A 19,552-nucleotide genomic window follows, 5' to 3' on the forward strand; every position below is an offset into this window, starting at 1 on the left:
TGGAAGAGTGGATCAGTCACTGATCGATGTTATGTCTGTTTGTCTGTTAATGTTGTTTGTGTTGTATGCAAGTTAGTTAAGTCGAAGTTAGTTGGTTTCCATTAGACAGTTAAGTATATGTTTCATTTGATTTGAATTGTAACTAGCCGTAGGGTAGTTACTTGCAGTTATTATGTCTATATGTATGGGATGTATTAGATAGTGTATCTGTTGTTCCAGTTGATGAATGAAAAAAAAAGTGTTCATCATTTCTTCCTTTTTCTCTTACTCTCCCTCAGTACAATCGTTTTTGAGTTACTACACAAACACAAGTGCAGGATTCTGGCATGCGCAAGAGACCAAAGATTTTATGTGTGCATTTGAGAGTTTCGAGCGCACTTATACATGAGAGTCAGAGAGTTAACAGTGAGAGTTGGAGTTAACAGTGGTATTAGAGCATTAAAAGGATCTTAAGGGCAAGTTGATAGATACAACAGTAGCAATGCCTAGTTTCTCAAGCGTTACTCCACCAGTTTTTTATGGAGAAAACTACCAAACATGGGAAGTGAAGATGAAGGCTTTAATGGAGGGTGCAAACCACTAGGATGCATTGCTTAAAGACTATGAAATTGCTCCATTACCTGCAAATCTGACCCCAACCAGATCAAGACCCAGAAGGAAAGAGTCACTAGAAATGCCAAAGCTAAGTCGTGTCTTTACTCTGTTGTTTCACCCACTATTTTTACGAGAATTATGAGGCTTGAATCTACAAAAGCTATATGGGATTACTTAAAAGAAAAATATGAAGGAGATGAGAGGATAAGGGGCATGAAAGCATTGAATCTGTTGAGGGAGTTTGAGAAGTTACAGATGCATGAAGGACAAAATGTGAAGGAATATGTGGAGAAACTAGTGCAAATTGCAAACAAAGTAAGGATTATGGGATCCAACACAAGTGATGAAAGGCTGGTCCTGAAAATTTTAGTGTCAGTCCCTAAGAAGTTCGAGGCAACAATTGCCTCTCTAGAAAACACTAGGAAACTTCTAGACCTCAAACTATCTGAAGTTCTCAGTGCTTTGGAAGCTTAGGAGCAAAGAAGGACAATAAGAAAGGAGGAGCCAGTAAAGGGTGTCTTGCAAGCAAAATTTAATAGGAATGTAGATGAGAAAGGAAAGAGGTGGCAACAACATAAGAAGTATGGCAGCGATGTTGGTAAGCAAGGAAACAACAACACATGGAACCAAGAAAGGAAGTAGGGTTCAGGCCCTTGTAAGCATTGTGGAAAGAAGGGTCATGCTCATTTTAAGTGTTAGAGAAGGTCAAATGTAAGGTGCAGGAAGTGTCACGAGATTGGACACATGGAAGCTATCTACAAGGAAAAACACACTGAGCACTAGGGAGAAAGTCACAATGCAACAAGTACTGAGGTATATCAACTCTTTGTAGTAACTTGCTTTACTTCAAATGCAGTCAAGGATGTGTGGTTAGTCGACAATGGATGCACTAATCACATGACTAGCAATGAAGCTTTGTTTAGAACATTGGCCAAGTCTGTAAAGTCCAAAGTAAGGATTGGAAATGGAGAGTTCATAGCTATTGAAGGAAAGGGTGATGTGATATTCGAGGGTCCAGCATGCACCAAGTTGATTTCTAGTGTGCTACTTGTGCCAGAAATAAACCAAAGCTTGCTAAGTGTTGGTCAGTTGGTTGAAAAAGGCTATAAAGTGGTGTTTGAGAAGGGTCAATGTGTTATTGGTGATGCTGAGGGACGGGTTCTATTTCATATTCCTATGAGGGAAAATTGTTTCTCATTCAACCCTTTGGATGAGAGACAAGTTGCTATGTCCTGTCAAGAAGTTGAAGAAGACATCTGGCATAGGAAGCTTGGGCATTTCAACAGCAAGGGAGTGATGTTTATGCAGAAACATGGAATGATCGAGGGGCTACCTTCATTTCACAGAGAACTAAAGAACTGCAAGGCTTGTCTAGAAGGGAAGCAAACCAGATTACCTTTTAGGAAAAGTCATTAGAGGGCTACTGAGAAGCTTCAGTTAGTCCACACAGAAGATTATGGGCCAATGTCAGAAGAGTCACTGAATGCTAGTAAGTACTTTGTTACTTTCATTGATGATTATATCAGAATGTGCTGGATATTCTTTGTGAAAACAAAATCAGAAATTGGCATGGTGTTTCTGAAGTTCAAAAGGCTCGTGGAAAATGAAAGTGGATACAAGCTACTTGATGTGAGATCATATAATGGAGGAGAGTATCCCTCAGCCAAATTCAGAGAAGTCTATGAAGAGGCTGGCATCAAACACCAACTCACAGTTCTATACTCACCACAATAGAATGGGGTGAGTGAAAGAAAGAACAGAAGTATCATGGATATGACTAGATGTCTGTTGCAAGAGAAGCATGTGCCTAAGAGGTTCTAGGCGGAAGCTGCAACAGCAATGTTCCTGCAGAATAGGTTTCCAACCAAGGTTGTAGAGATGAAGACACCATTGGAGGCTTGGAGTGGAATTAAGCCATCATTGAACAACCTAAAGGTATTTGGCTGCATTTTTTACACTCATATTCCTTCTATCAAACGAGATAAGCATGACCAAAAAGGAGAAGTTGGAGTGTTTATGGGATATAGTGAGCAGTCAAAGGCTTATAGAGTTTACCAGCCATCAAATGGGAAAGTAATTGTTAGCAGAGATATTAAGTTTTTTGAGGGTGAAGAGTGGAATTGGAGTGTAAGAACAAAGAAGGAATCTATGACACATAAATCTCAGTTAAGTGTGCCACAAATCACACTCACTGAGACACAGACTGAAGAAGCTTCAGTCGAGGAAACTGGTGATGATCCACCAGTAAGAGGGACAAGGTTGTTGGCTAATGTTTATCAAAGATGTAATGTTGCATTGTTTGAACCATCCTGCTTTGAGGAAGCTAATGCAGATAGGAGGTGGGTTGTAGCAATGCAAGAACAACTCAGTATGATTGAAAAGAACCAAACATGGGAGTTGGTCAAGAGACCTTGAAACAGGAAAGTGATTGGGGTTAAATGGGTCTATTGAGCCAAACTCAATCCTGATGGCAGTGTAAACAAGTAAAAGGCAAGGCTTGTAGTCAAAGGGTATGCACAGATATAGGGAGTGGATTACTCAGAAACGTTTGCACCAATTGCAAGACTTGATACCATTAGATTACTCTTAACCATTGCTGCAGAAAAGAACTGGACACTATACCAGTTGGATGTGAAATCTGCCTTTCTAAATGGGGTGCTCAAGGAGGAGATCTATGTAGAGCAACCGGAGGGGTTTGAAGTAAAAGGAGCAGAAGATAGGGTCTCCAAACTCAAAAATGCCCTATATGGTTTGAAGTAGGCACCTAGAGCATGGTATAACAAGATAGACACTTATATGCAGAATTTGAAGTTCGAGCAAAGCTTGAGTAAATGCACACTGTATGTGAAGAAGGAAATGGAAAGTATAGTGGTTCTCTCATTGTATTTTGATGATCGCTTAGTAATTGGAAACATCAAAGATTAGGTAGAAAAGTTGAAGACTGATCAGCAGAAAGTGTTTGAGATGACAGACTTGGGTGAGATGGCTTATCTTCTGGGGATGGAAGTCTAGCAAAGAAAGAATGAGGTGTTCATCTGTCAAAAGAAGTATTTAAGGGAGATTCTTAAGAAGTTCAAAATGGAAGAATGCAAGAGTGTCTAGACTCCCATGAAACTGAAGGAGAAACTGAAGAAGGATGATGGATCAGGTGCCAAGTGCTAGCAGGTACAGAAGTCTAATAGGGTGTCTGATGTATTTAATTGCCACAAGACCAGACATCCTTCATGCAGTTAGTATGCTCTTGAGATACTTGAGTTGTGCTAGCGAAACTCATATGGTGGCAGCAAAAAGAGTGGTTGGGTACTTAAAGGGAACTCCATCATTTGGAGTAGAGTTCTGCAAGACTAATAAATACAAGTTGCATGGTTACATTGACAGTGATTGGGTTGGTTCATTGGATGATATGAAAAGCACATCAGACTATTGTTTCTCTCTTGGATTAGCCTGTTTCTCATGGAGTTCGAAAAAAACAAGAAATTGTTGCTCAATCCACTATAGAGGCAGAGTTTGTTGCAGCAGCCACTATTGCAGATCAAGCAGTTTGGTTGAGAAAGTTGATGCGGGATTTAGGCTTTGATGTAGAGAAGCCTACTACATTGTACGTGGACAATCAAGCTGTCATAGCAATCTCACAAAATCCTGTGTTTCATGAGAAGACAAAGCACTTTAAAGTGAAATACTTCTATCTAAGGGAAGTACAGCGGGAAGGTGCAGTTAAGCTGGAGCATTGCAGTTCAGAAGATCAACTAGCAAATATGTTCATTAAGACTTTTAGTGTTAGTCGATTTAATTATCTGAGACAGAACATTGGTGTTTGTATCAGCTCCTAATCCAAGGAGTGTTGGAAGAGTGGATCAGTCACTAATCCATGTTATGTCTGTCTGTCAAGTCGAAGTTAGTTGGTTTCCTATTAATGTTGTATGCGTTATATGCAAGTTCGTTAAGTCGAAGTTAGTTGGTTTCCTTTAGATAGTTAAGTGTATGTTTCATTTGAACTTGAATTGTAACTAGCCGTAGGGCAGTTACTTGCAGTTATTATGTCTATATGTATGGGATGTATCAGACAGTGTATGTGTTGCTATTCCAGTTGATTAATGAGAGAAAAGTGTTCATCATTTCTTCCTTTTTTCTCTTACTCACCCTCAATACAATCGTTTTTGAGTTACTGCACAAACACAAGTGCAGGATTCTGGTATGCACAAGAGACCAAAGATTTTTTGTTTGCATTTGAGAGTTTCAAGCGAACTTATACACGAGTCAGAGAGTTAACAGTGAGAGTTAGAGTTAACACACATTGCTATGTACAATAACATAATTTACATCGAGTCAGCTCACATTAAGACTAGCACTAATGTAGATCTGTACAGATATTTACAGCAAGTAGAAGTAATCACTTCCAACAAGGAGGAAGTTCACTTCTGCTCCTACCATTTCCAGAATGAGAAGAACCAGCTTCCTCCCCGGTTCTTTGCACCGACTTGACATCCCAGCCCCCATCAGTCCACGACCCATAACGAAGCTCGGGAATGTGAGCAACTTTCCGATAGTCTTCGCTCTGATCATCGTGCTCGAGTTTCCTGACCAATTCATCGTGCACATCGAAGAATTCCAGCACCTTGAGCTTCGTCAGATATTCGATGCCCGAAGGAACATTCTGCAGTAACTTGCATCGCTGGATAATCAACTTAACAAAGCTGGGCAAGGCTCCCTCTTCCACCTCTATGCCCCTTAGCTCCTGAAAATTATCGAGACCTAATCTGCGAAGCTTCTTGAACCCTTTGGCGCTGAAGTGTAGTATCTTCCAGTTATAAACCTTTTCCAACTCGACATGGACAAGATTGGGCAGATTCTGAAGAGATAACAGTGGGTCATCCTTCAAACAGCACAATCTCAGGTGTAATGTGACGATGCTCTCGAGGGTGGGAATCCAATGCGGGATTGCCAATAAACGTCCTTTCAAGTAAATCCGTTGGAGCAGAGGAGGTGGAGAAGAAAGGTCCTGAAGATCAAGGACTTCATCATCTTCCAACGAGGAAACCGACAATGCCACCAGATTGGTCAACTTTGCGATCGAAGAGCACAAAGCTGCCCCATCTTCTTTCTTCAACTTGAGGATGCACAGCCTCCTTAACTGGGTCAGCTTCCCAATATCTTCCATTAGGGCGTGACTTCTCTCGTCATCGGCCTCTATGTAGCAGAGCTTCTGCAAATATTGCAGTGACCCAATATCCGCAGGTGTCCTGAAGCCATACTTAGAATGCGAATAAGATATAGTTTCATAGCGATAAACGAGAAGATGCCGAAGTCGCTGGAGCTTCATGATCTCGATAGGCAGATCAGTGACATATGTATGTTTCAGATCAAGCGTCTCTAAGTTCTGTAGCTTCCCTATTGAACTGGGAACTGTTTCTACCTCAGTATACCTAAAGCTTAAGTACCTGAGGGAGTACATCTCAACTACTTGAACCGGAAATTTCCTCAAATTAGGAACAGCTTGCAAATCTAAAACAGCGAGCAGTTTGAGAACGCACAGTAATGCTGCTTTTACCGAGGACTTCTCGACGCCAGACATGAACAAGGAACGAAGTTGGGAAAGTGACCTGTCTTTATGTGAAGATTGGAACCTGTTATGTATGGAAAGACGACGAACTTTGTCAGGCCAGGATGCATTCTGTTCGTCCACTCTCGCAGCAAAGTGTTGGTCCTTGGACTTTTGAATTGCAATTTGCTGTAGAAGGTGGTGGATTCGGCACTCTTTGACCCGCCCGTCGCTAGTCGTGTCTGTCACTTGCAACAAGCTTCTGTTCAAGAGTTCTTTCAGGTAACCCTCTGCAACTTCTTCAAGAGTCCTACCTTCCTTTGTCTCAACAAATCCTTCCGCTACCCATAACCGGATCAGCCTCATACGTTCGATTCCGTGACCCTCAGGAAAGACGCTTAAGTGCAAGAAACAAGACTTCAAGTAGTAAGGCAAGTCGTTGAAACTGAGGGACAGTACCTTGTTGATCTTCTTGAGCCTGTCGTTTCCGTCGATCTCTGCACGAAGAGTTCGCCTCACAAGATCCCACTCGTCAATTCTTCGCATGTCTTTTGAAGCCAATACACCACTGATGGCCACGATCGGGAGAGGCAGACCCTCACACTTACTCAGTATAGTCTTGCAGGTCTCCTCCAAGTTAGAAGGACAGGTGTTGTTCCCTGGAAATGTCTTTCTGCAGAAGAGCTTCCAAGACTCTTCATCGGCCAAGGGCTTTGAGTCATAGCGCTTTCCACCAAAATCCGCGAGGGAGGCAGAGGCTACATCGGCCTTGCGCGTGGTCAGCATGACTCTGCTGCCACACCCGTCATTGGGAAAAGCATATTTGACAGCATCCCATTTATTCACGTGCCACACATCATCAAGAATGATCAGGTACCTTCGGTTGAGCAGGCAGCCCTTGATCATCATTTTCAGCCAATCACTGTTCGAGGTGTCCACCCTCTTTGGAGCCGGTTTCCTGATCTGATGGGCAATCTTTTGGAGCATTTCCTTCAGGAGCTCCTCTGTCTTGGAAGATGTAGAGAAAGTGACCCAAACACGGATAGCAAAGTGCTTCTTTATGGCGGGGTGGTCGTAGACTTGCTTTACAAGAGTGGTCTTTCCGAGCCCTCCCATCCCGACCACAGAGATTACTTCCCTCTTGGCAGGACCCTCGATGAGGTGCTGCACAAGAAGCCTCTTGGGCTCCTCAATGCCCACAAGATCGGTCTTGTCTAAAAGAAGAGCATCACTGCGGTGGTCCTGCCATGGGCCGTCGCCATCATTGGACTGAACATGCTGCCCTGCTCTCCTGAATTTCTGGCGCAGTCTTTTATGCCCCTCGCAGACGCTCTTGAGCCTCGAGCTGACCCTTTGCAGATCATTTATGGCCCGATAACGAGCTTTCAGGTTCCTGATGTTGCCACCAAACTTGCAGAGAATACCATGAAGGCCATCGCCATGGTCTTCAACTGAAAGCAGCTTGAATTCATCGAGAACATCTTCCATTTGATAAGCAAGGTCCCTGATTTGCTCGACCCATACTTGGACTTGCTCGTTGCTCTCCACGAGGGAGTCTGCAGTCCTCAGGAAGGCCTTGGTACGTGCGAGTTCATCTCTCAAGTCTATGACCTCTTCCTGAACATTTCTAAAGATGTGGATCTCACTGTCTAAGAAGCTCGAGAGCTTGTTCAGTAGAAAGGTCACTGGACCTTCTGCCATCTTGTCCCTCACTTCCAGAACTGCACAATTTTATAGTGCCAATCCGAAGTTCTCATCACGTTCCTTTGAAGTGGGGCTTATCTTCTATCTCAACAATGTTAAAAAGCTGAATTTCCCTAGCAGTAATTTTAGAAGTTAAAAAGTTCAGTTCTTTTAAGAAGAGGACAGAATCATAATTTACAGCTGAAACTATTCTTGCTTATAACTACGATGCCGTCATCCTTAAAACCTCCTTATATGGTAGGCACCAAGGAGATCAGGATAAAGCTTTGACGGTAGGTAATTGAAACGTAGTTTCCTGCGAAGACTGATATAAATCAGCAAGTTAGTACGCCAAGGAAACCTTCTCATGTCGTCTGACTACAGATGAAATATCCATTGACCTTGAACCGAATACTTCTCAAGAATTTCATGGGGAAAATAAAAGTTCAGTCTTGAGTGTCTAGTTATAATTATGGGGATCTCACAAGACGAAAACTTTTAAGTCGCACTCACTGATGAGTTCGATTGGGTAAATTCATCATGCATCTCTGCTTTCCTGATCGGTTGCACCAAGTTCTAAGGGCAATACTTTCTTCACATACTTGCTTGTTTACATTCTACACCAGCTTGGGACATGTTAGTGATGACATATAACTCAACTTTGATTTGAAAAAATAATACGGTTGGTAAAAGGGCCCTTTCGAATACGTAATCCATGACCTAACAACGGAGTAAAGGATTAAACTCAAATTGTTTTGTTAAAATGCAAATCTATTATCTTCAAGATAAGGTTCTTTCCCCCTAATGTATGATACTTTCTGAATAGATTATGCAGTTGGCGCTGTCTATTAGCTGGAGGTGATTTATCATTTACGTCGCAGTGAAGCAAAATTACTTTCCCTATCCGAGGCCAATGAGCTCTTCATCATCTACTAATGACTATTCGGGCCATGAGAAAAGCAATGCTGAGAAAATTCAAAAGAAAAAAAGAATATGTTAAGTATCCACAACTGCCAAGAAACATGTACCTTGACCAAATAAAGTAGTATCCCTTCATTTCCATCTCTTTAGCCGTTGCAAGATCATTTGCTTGTGAATGTAGCCAACCGACCGGTCTGTCGTAGTATACTCATGAGTTCATTAACAGTGGTTTCGTGTCCCAGAGTTAGACCGAAAATTACATTCATGTTTCGAGGCACTCGCAATAATGTATTTCCACACTAACTTTTCATATGAATATCCATTATGTTCCAGCAGCATATCCGATGCTAAAGTAAACATATATGTCCATTATTATTAACTCCTTATAAAAGATTCACAAGTCTTTCTGGGCAATAGAAAAATCGAACACAAGTCACACAAAAAGTAACACTCCACCTATTTCTTTCATGGCTTTTTATGACACAAAAGGGTTAAACGACAAACGAGCAGTGTAAGTTAAGTCTTAGCTGTAAGGATCACCCCTTAATCGTATATGAATAAGCCAAATCAAGAAAATGCACATCTAAATCCAAACATCCAAAAATTTCATAATTGGTACAAAGAGTAGTGGTCCAAGCAAGCGGGCCAAACGGGGCAAGAAGGACTTTGGTCACAGAGCCAAAGTCAGCAACGTTTTTGTTTTTTTTTTCCCCTATCTGCACCCTGCTATCCAAAGCTCCAACTAATCCGATTCGAACTGGGTCGGTTCATTTAGGGATAAATCTCTCAAACAATGATTTTCTCCATTCACAAGACTCGAACTCAATACTTTATTTAAGGAGAATAAGCGTCGAACTACTTGAGCAAATCCACGTTACTCGATAAGAAAGATGTGATTAATTTGTCTAAAATCTATGATGAAAAGTCATTGCAAATGCACTGATCGTGTTTCGGATGCAATTCGGCATGAATTCATCGAGTGCGGGGAACAAATCGAGACAAACCGTAAATGGATGGAGCAAAATTTGAAATGTTCGGCCTTTCACACTCTTCAATCAAATGAATGAACGATAAATTGATTTAAGATTCAGAGTGGACGGTGGAGGAGACATTAAAGCGCCCAAAGGATAAGATTGATGACGAAGATATTATTTTAGAGAAAGCTCCACCAGAGAGCGAGAGCGAGAGCGAGAGAGAGACGGATTACCTTCTGATCACAGAATGGACAAACTGAAGTGGATTGTATATGGAAGACAATGACCTTGGGTTTCTAGTCAACAGAAGAAACAGATGATCGACGAAGAAGACGAGGACATGATATAGCGGGAAAGGTCCCCACCTCCTTTGCTTTGGCTTTTTCTGGAAATAATATTACTCACAAACCCACCCTCCAAAAACTTTCAAGTTTTAGGCCTGTTTGACTTTAGGGTTTTATTCCAAAATTAAACTTCATTCTAATTCTAGTTGGCCCTAACGTCTCTACTTTATCTATTCACCTTGGATTAGTCGAACTAGTGGGCCTTACCTTCTCTACTTTTGTCTTTCACTACATTCCCATCCGAATTTCTTCTTCCCTTTTAGCAGCGGACAATTTCATTCATTCGAGTTATTCATACACTCGTTCGATTATTTTAGCACATTTGTTCAAAATAAAAGAACTAGTCTTCAATATGATACTTAGAAGAATAGATGCATACATTTGCTGCATGTTCTTTAATATAAATTTGAAAATAAAATTCCAAATAAAAAATAACGATACGTATTTCAAATAAGTGTAGATCATCGGCATCTTGTCTCTACTCGCCATACACGATTTGCGATACGATCGCATACGGCATTCATTTCGTTGCTACTCATGTCAACTTCAATTCGTATTCCTGGTTGTTGAGGTGGATTTCAAAATGCATCATAATCTGCCCAAGTATCACCGTACTCCTCAAATAACCTCTTATGGTAATAATTGCGCTGAATAAAATTATGCAACACAAAACAAATAAGAGCAATTTGTCCTTTCTTATGTGGTTTGAAATTTAGTATTAATTTCATTATTGCGAATCTCCTCTTTAATATCCCAAAACGCCGTTTAATAACATTATGAACGATGAATGTCAATGATTGAATAGCTTCTTTTTTGTTGTCGAGGGATTGTCCTCACCGAAATCACTTCGGTGTTACTGTTCCCCCTTGTATGGTGCCAAATATCCGTGAATATTGAGAAACCCTACATCGACAATATATTATTATTCTAAAATAAAAAGGAAATTATTACATTTAAATACGTTACAATATAAACTTTTTAGGATATAAAAAACTGATTAGCAAACACTCACCACATGAGGAGCAGGAAATAATTCTAATGTTACAGCTTCGAAAAAAACTCTGCAGTCATGTGCAGACTAATGTTACAATGCCTTCGAAGTGTGTCATAGATGTTGCTAAATACGTTTGGTTCCATTTTGAAATTCTCGAAACATCTAACATTATTCCCCAAAACTTCAAGCGTGTACTCTCTTCCTTGGAGTCAAGGATTTCTACATGAGATGTTCCGTTGAACCTATTCTTTGGCCACCGCAAGTTGCATTATCAAAAGGAAAAACCATCGTTGCCTAATAGTCATCTCTTCATCACTAGAACTATCTTCAAATCGCGAAGAAGTGCTATTTCTTGTCATATTGCCTTTCGAATACGCTCCCATAATAGTGGAAGGATGTTTATGAACATGTTGTTAATGGAAAAACGAAAATATACAGCATAAAAATTTCCAAGCCCACATAACAAACATATCAGTACGATGAATGTCATACTTAAGAGAAAGAAATGAGATTGTCGCAAACAATATCAATACACAAAGAGAAATCCCAAGGTCATTCAAGAGCTAGTAAGACGACATAGTCATTCCCTTCTTATGACTTCTAGGTAGCACATGAACACCCTCCTAACTCTATCATCAATGATAACTAAGCTTCCTCCCATATACTCGTCAATCGAGATTGTCGGTTTTAGTTGATTCAACTCTGCCATTGCTTCATCGATGCTATTTTTCTCTAGTTTCTCAGGACTGAAAACTGACTTGCTTCTCTTGGACTCAGGTGGGGTGGTCTTAGGCTTGGGTTTGAAACTGGCCTTGAACAAGTCCATGCACTCCTGTAGTTGTGAGTTTGTCGAGAAATGCCTTTTATGCACTCGACGTCGGGACTCACATATAATCGGCTCTTCAACCACATGGACCCGATCATCACTCTCGTTGGAGCCTTCTTCGAGGTTAACGGGCTGCTTCTGCTGTTCTTTGGATGTTGATAGGAATTCCTCTAGTATTTGTCGATCCTCGTCAGATGTCCGTTGTGGATCGGTTGAGGAGATGCGTAGAGCACCGGTAGCAGTTGATGAATTGAAAAGCTCATTTACCAGTTTGTAGTTCTTGCAGCCATTGGTTCGGAATGTCTTGAAGGCCTTGTTCTTCTGCACATTGCAAAAAAGATCATTCGACGAGCTATTTCAGTAAATACAAAGGCAGCAAAGAGATGGAATAAATTGAGGGGAAACACATATGTATTAAAATGAAGCTTCGTACCTTGATAAATTTATCTCATAAATCGAGACTCGCCTTGATAGTATTGGTGTCTTCATCCTAGCCGACTCCAATATGATAAAGCAATTCAGTGAACTGCTTGTACATAGTCTTAATTCTCGTTGTCTTCTGCTGGAGCTTCTGGAAGCCTAGTTGGACATCGAGAAATTGCCTTTCCATCTCCAGATTCACCTCCTCCCAATCCCTTTACTTCCAAGATATCGTGTGGGTCGTTTTTCAACTTCTCAAGCATGATATGAATGAAAGTGAACTCCATCTAATCAGTCCACTCGAGGATATTCTCACCCTTAGGAGCCATCTTGGATGCACTTGTCCAAGCAGAACTTCCACAAATAAGCAACCATAGAACATGAATAAACAATACACAAGCCACTTGCAGCAAAACAAAACAGCTTTCACCTGTAAAACTGAACAGATTTCAATGCATACATCAGCCAATTTGCAATTAACCGCAACAATATCACATAAGAGGAAGAATGAGCAGTACACTTTCGAACATTTTGCACAACAAGGCAGAAGCAGTGACCTATTCAACATTAAAGACGCTGAGAAGCAGTAGGGTTGCTCTGCAGGTCACAAGGCACAACATCTCTTCACCGGCAAATGCAACCAACAACAAGCACACTGTCTAAACACCAAGAAGCATATGGGCTGGTCTGCATTAAAACACTGAGAAGCAGCAGGACACTGTCCAAACGCAACCAACAAGGAAGAAGCAGTGATGCAAAGCAGCTTTAAAAGCAGTGAGAAGCAATAAGGCTGTTGTGCAGGTCACAAGGCAAAACAAGCCCTCACTGGCAAACGCAACCAACAACAAGCACACTGTCCAAACACCGAGAAGCATATGCAGACAATGCGTTAAAACACTGAGAAGTAGCAGCACACTGTCCAAACACAACCAACAGGGCAAAAGCAATGACCTATTCATCAAATCGAGAGAGATGAGAGGGGAAGAATACCTCTTCGAGTGGAGATGGGATTGCGAAGCTGAGTTTGAACCGATCTTAAAGAAGAAGAAGAGGTAGACAAAGCTATGGAGATGGGGGGCCCGTACTAAGGCCAGTGCCAGGAACCCTCTCCTTTGGTCACAGAGGTTATCTACCTCTGCGAATCTCTCCTGACAAAGCCTGTGTAAAACTGGGATGCAAACTCTACTTTTGGCTCCTTCTTCGTTGTCACTAATCAGGTGAAGATGGCATGAAATTTTATCGGTGGGAATTTCGCAGCTTCCTTTACCGACAAGGGTTTCAAGGTAGACGGTGCATTTCCCGTCTGACTGAGACCTTGAAGAATTCGAAGCTCACTTTCAGACTGCAATTACACTCTGAAACGGCGGATTTCAAGTTGAGAATCAACAGTTTGTGCTCAATGAAGTCGTTGCTGTTGTGGATGAAGGAGAAGAAGGAAGGGCACTCTGCAAAGCTTGTTGAGAAAGAAGAAAGGAAGAAGGCGAGGAAGGCAGAGGTGGGGCGAGAAAGACAGAGGTGGGGCCCACCCGAACGGACACATTTTCTGAAAAGGGGAAACCCGTTTGTCCTTTACCTATTGGAGTAAAAAAAAGTGTTGGAATTTGAAGTATAACTTTAAAACCAAACATGACTTCCTTTGAAAATGTGGTGCCGGTTATATAAATGCTTTTTCTATTGATTTTTAAGTAGATAACCAAACTAACATGTATTGTTACATGTATATGCGATTTTTTTTTTTTGTAAATTACGATGTGTCTTGGTCTTGCATTTGAATTCGAGTACTGTGAATAGAAAAAATTCTTGATTGGGAGAGCTCCATCCTTAGTAGTTCGACCCTGCTCAAACTAGATTACTCGGAGTTCGTTGAACTTCTAAGTACACACCGAGGAAAAAAAAGGAAAAAGAGGCATCTAAAGTATTAATTAACATTACCGATGTGGATTGATTTGGATGATTCAACATATATTTCTTTTAGAAGTTCTTGGGTTAATTCTTGTGAAAGGAGAAATTCACGATTGAATTAATTTTACTATCGTCCAATTAGAATATGTATTAATTGTGATTCATTGGGTTTCTAGATACTCACATCGAAAAAGTTAGATCTATTAGTTGGCATTTATTCCTATTCGAGTATCCACTTGGCCCCAGTTACAAAATGCTTTGAGTGAGTTTTAAATTTTTGGATTGCAAGTAAAGTTAATCCTTTAACAGTGCAGCATAATTGTGAACTAAATCGCTCCACAAGGTTAATACTTTTTCTTTTATAAATGATTAATATCTACACTTAATTTAGGAAAAATCACTCCAAAAATCACGAATTTAGCGTATTTTTTCCAAATGTAATTTGAACTTTTTTTTCTCACAAAAATACATCAACATTCGTTTTCTTTCCAAATCTAGTATCCATTAGTTTCTCGTTCATTTTCGTTGACATGGCAAATAGAATGCTAACATGGCATTAAAAATTTTAAAATATATTTATAAATGTGTGTAAGACCCCAAAAAAATCAGAAAATTACAAAAATGAGAAAACTTCAGAAAATTACAGAAAAATCAGAAAATTTATTTCAAAAAATCGGATCAGAATAAAAATAAAAATATGCAAAAAATAAAAAATCTGAAAAAATAAGAAAAATGAAAAAAAATAGTACGAAAATATCAGAACATTTTACAAATGTTAAAAAGAGAAAACAAAGTAAAACTTAGAAAACAAAAAATAATATAATTAAAAAATAGAAAAGTTTGTAAAATTTCTAAAAAATACAAAAAATATAAAATAAAAATAAATTCAGGAAAAAATTAAATATAATTAAATAATTAAATATGGAGTAAGTGATGTGACACGCAAACCGTGATGTATATTGGTTACCTAATTATCCTCACAAGATTTCCAAAAATCAATTAAATGTACATATTAAATATTTAAGTTAATATTTTGCTTTGAATTTCAAAAAAAATTAACTATAACTTATTATGCTTACATTTTATTGACTCAACCCTTCCAAGATCAACTTACCTCCTTCACTGTTTACCACGTCACTCAGGTTTTACTTTGGTTACCATTTATTTGCCTCTCAAGTCGAACCCTACATAGCTCATTTCTATACTTTGGCATCAATTGATGCTTGTTTGGTCTCCATCAAGTCTAATAAACTCACAGCGACTAGATTAACCCTGTTTCTAAAACTACCAACTTCTAACAGAACATGTTGGACTTCATTAAGGATGATGGAGCCACGTGGCCTTTTCAACAATTGTTTCCCCCTCAATTGTATGGTAAGCTATAGCTTGAGGGCAAACAATTGCTGGGACAGTTGTGTTGACTTTATTGGTCTCAATGAACTCCAGCAAGTTTCACGAGCAATTAGGATGTGTTTGGATTTGAAATTTTGTCCAATTCAATTCAATTTAATTCATAAAAGGATAAAATATAATTTGAAATAATTTAATATAGTGGGGCCCATACCCATGACAATTGACTGATAGGAATTCTTCCACTTGAACAGATGTAAAGAAGGTCACGGCATAGATTTCAATTTCAAGTGGTTGCCTTTGAGGCAAAATTTTTTTTTTCTTTATCTTCCTTTGACTTTTTCTAAGTGAACGTGCCGCAACAATCGGGTAATTGTACGCATGAAAAAAATACGCATGCCAGCAAAAATCAAACTGCAACAAAGATAAATCATAACAATAATTATTACTAATTTCAAATACAAACACCTCAGTGTATATCATCGGCCTCCTCGCTCAACACGCCATAACCTATTAGCAATACGGTCGCATACAACATTCATTTCCGTGCTACTCATGTCCACATCAATTCTAGTTCCGTGTTGTTGTGGTGGATTGCGAAATTCATCGTAAATCGTAATCCGCCCACGCATCGCCGTACTCCATAAATAATCTGTCATGATAATTATTACGGCGTATAAAATTATGCAAAACAAAACAAGCAAGGACAAGTTCTCCTTGAGTATATGGTTTGAAGTTCGTCATGGCAGTCAGTATTGCGAATCTCTTCTTCAAAATACCGAAGCAACGCTCGATAACATTACGCACTAACGCATGGCGATGGTTGAATAGCTCTTTTTCCGATGTTGGCGGATAATGATTAGGGAAATCGCTCCGGTGATACCGTTCTCCCTTGGATGGAGCCAAATATCCCGGTATATTTGAAAACCCTGCATCAACAATATAATATTGTCCTGCAAAAAAACAAAATGAAAATTAAAGAAAACGAATTTCGGCAAGCAATTTCGTAGAAAATTATAAAGGTAAAAGCAAATACTCACGACCACGCGGTGCTGGAAAGCGATCAAGTGACGCAGCGTCAGACAATATTCTTGAATTGTGTGCTGAACCCTCCCAGCCGGTCATCACGTATGTGAACATCATGTCGTGTGTACAAGCAGCCAATATATTTTGTGATATATCGGCATTACGATCGCGATAAGGTACTCTGTTCGCATGTGGCATGCATGCATCGACATGAGTTCCATCGATAGCTCCAATACAATGCTGCATGAAAAAAACGCATAATTATATCTATCTCACATATTAATCCGAATACAGAAGATCTACAATATGAAATTAGTAGATAACATACCCTAAAGAAGCGCCACCTTTCATCATTTTCAATTTCTGGCTTGACAATAACGTTCCGCGGTGTTATAAAATGGGCAGATAAATCGTGCATTCCGCGTGCAATTTGTTTGATAACTCGTGAAACCGTTTCCTTCGAATGCTGAAACCTTTCAGCGACCATTGAAAATCGCATACTATATGAAATAACCAACATGAACATGCCGACTTGCTCTTCAACGGTAATACCTTTTCTAGTATCTGTGATGCCACAGCGCAACCGCAATGTGTCGCATAGATTTCTAAACACGTGTCGTTCCATTCTGAAGCTTTCGAAGTACCGGACGTCACTCCCTAATAGTTCAACAATATACTGCCGTCCTTGAAGTGCAGAATTTCTGCACGGCAAGTTCTGTGGAACGGGATCTTCCATATGATCATATTGCATCATCAAGGAGTAGAACATACGTTGCATACGTTCATTCTCGTTGTCTCCAGGGTTGTTGTCATTGTCTGAAGGCGTCCGATAACGAGATATATTGTTCGCCAAATGATCGCCTTTTACTGTGGAAATGAATTCATGAATGAATCGTTAATAGTGAAACAACTCAATTATAATCATAACACAATAACATTCAACACACACATGAAAAAAAAACGCATCAGCATAACCAAACACACATAACAAACATCAGCAGTACGAGTTCAGTCAGAGAAATTTAAAAAACGTTGTGTTCGATGCGTGGAAAAAAAAAGGAAGATCTGATGACGCTTGCTTCAAGGTTGCTCCAGTTGCAATATCCATTGCATTCATGACTCCTCCTTGAACCACATGAAAAGCCTTCAGGAGGCCGGATCAAGGAGTGCTCTGCCCGCTTTCACAAACAAGGATTGAGGGATTCTCGATTCCAATTTAGCCAACTCATCGAGGGCTTCCTTGATGCTATTCTTCTCAGGTTTCTCGGGGCTCGATACGGACTTGTTTTTCTTTGCTGACGGTGGGGTGTGCTGTTGGTTCTTCGTGAAACTCCCCTTGAATATGTCCATGCACTCCTGCATTTGTGAGCTCTTGCTTTGCGATCTTTTTGGCACTCGACGTCGAGACTCGGTTAAAATGGGCTCGGCAGCATGGACGGGGTCGTCACTCTCGTCGAATCCTTCTTCAAGATCGACATGGTGTTTCTGCTTTCCCTTCCCCCTAGATAAGAATTCCGCATTCAGCCGCCGTTCTTCCTCTAAAGTTGGTGGTGGATCGGTCGAGGATATGCGAAGAACACCGGTGGCCACGGAAGAACTAAACAGTTGCTTCTGCATATCGTAGTGCTTGCATCCCTTACTCCGAAAAGTCTTGTACGCCCTATTCTTCTGTAACAAGAACAACGACATGATCGAAGGAGATCAGTGACATATGCTGGAAACAACAATGAGAGAGCAGTGACATATGCTGGAAACAACAATAGGAGCCAAACAAACAAAGAAACAAGCATGTACCTTTATAAACATATCCTAAACATCTGAGTCGGCGGTGATGGTATTTGTGTCAGCATCCCATCCGACGCCTGTATACTTTAATATTTCAGAAAATCGGGTGAAATTTGTCTTCATTCTTTGATACTTGTCCTTCACCTTCTGCAAGAACAGATGCTTTTCGGGAAAAAGGTTGATCATTTCCTGTGTGATCTCTTTCCAAGTGCTAGTCTTCCATGTTGTAGTGTGTGTTCTTCTCTTCATCTCAAGCAGTACGTTTAGGAAAGCGACATCCATTTCATCACTCCATTCGATAATATTTTCACCTTTTTGCGCCATGCTGCATGCAGTTGCTGTTGCAAAACCTCAACAAATAACATGCAAAACTAAATGAATAACAACCAAACAACTAGTGCTTGCATCAGAAAGACAATACAGCAATAGAGCACTTATACTGAATGCCATCATGCGTATATCCAAGAGCCTATTTCAATGTTTAAAGAGGTACAATCAGCTTTAAGGGTTACAAATAAATACGAACTTCGAAGGTGTTTCTCGCAACAAATTAATCACAATCTGCGCACGATTTTAGCAAGTAATATAACCCCATACCACAGCACAATGAAAGTCCTCAGACTGAAGCTTGCAAACTGAAATTGCACTGACTTGCAGATCGTTAAGTCAGACAATGTCTCAGCAGAACATATGCTTTCGAACCAGCAAAAACACATCAACAATCGAGCCTCATAGCAAGTTATCAAACACACAGTAAGAGACTATCCAGAGCTTCAGACCAAGAGCTCGAAGAATTTATGAATGAGATGGTTGTAATTTCGAAAGTTCAGCACCGAAATCTAGTTAGACTCCTAGGCTGTTGTGTTGAGAGAGAAGAGAAAATACTGGTCTATGAGTTCATGCCGAACAAAAGCTTGGATGCATTTTTATACGGTAAATTTCTTGCAAAAAAGCATAATTCAGAGCAGAAATCGTTTTGCTTGTTGCTTATGGCTTATCTCAAATAAAACATAGATTCCAAATATACATACTGATTCGTACATGAGGAAAGCGACATATATGAAGCTTGTTTTGCTTGAAATTTCCCATAAGAACAGATAGGCATCAGTACAAGGGCAGACACCGACCACAATCACAGTCACGAGTTTCAGCTTTAAAAAATCGCAGAACAAGCAGTCAACGAAGAATAACGAA

The 19,552-nt window shown here is 40.1% G+C and overlaps 1 protein-coding gene and 1 long non-coding RNA gene across 2 annotated transcripts; both read right to left on the reverse strand.

Annotated features, from left to right (window-relative positions):
* Positions 1–4,797: 4,797 nt before the first annotated feature.
* Positions 4,798–8,135, reverse strand: LOC116210753 (disease resistance protein RPM1-like). Its single transcript, XM_031544790.1, has one exon. The coding sequence runs from the start codon at positions 7,832–7,834 to the stop codon at positions 4,985–4,987; it is 2,850 nt and encodes a 949-aa protein (XP_031400650.1). The 5' UTR covers positions 7,835–8,135; the 3' UTR covers positions 4,798–4,984.
* Positions 8,136–11,480: 3,345 nt separating this feature from the next.
* On the reverse strand, positions 11,481–13,765 carry LOC116210760. The gene is made up of 3 exons (XR_004157553.1): positions 13,286–13,765; positions 12,309–12,733; positions 11,481–12,196 (listed from the first exon to the last, which is right to left on the reverse strand). It is a non-coding gene; the product is annotated as an uncharacterized LOC116210760 (long non-coding RNA).
* Positions 13,766–19,552: the final 5,787 nt, after the last annotated feature.

This window comes from Punica granatum, chromosome 1 (genome assembly GCF_007655135.1).
Source record: "Punica granatum isolate Tunisia-2019 chromosome 1, ASM765513v2, whole genome shotgun sequence".
NCBI classification, from domain to species: domain Eukaryota; kingdom Viridiplantae; phylum Streptophyta; class Magnoliopsida; order Myrtales; family Lythraceae; genus Punica; species Punica granatum.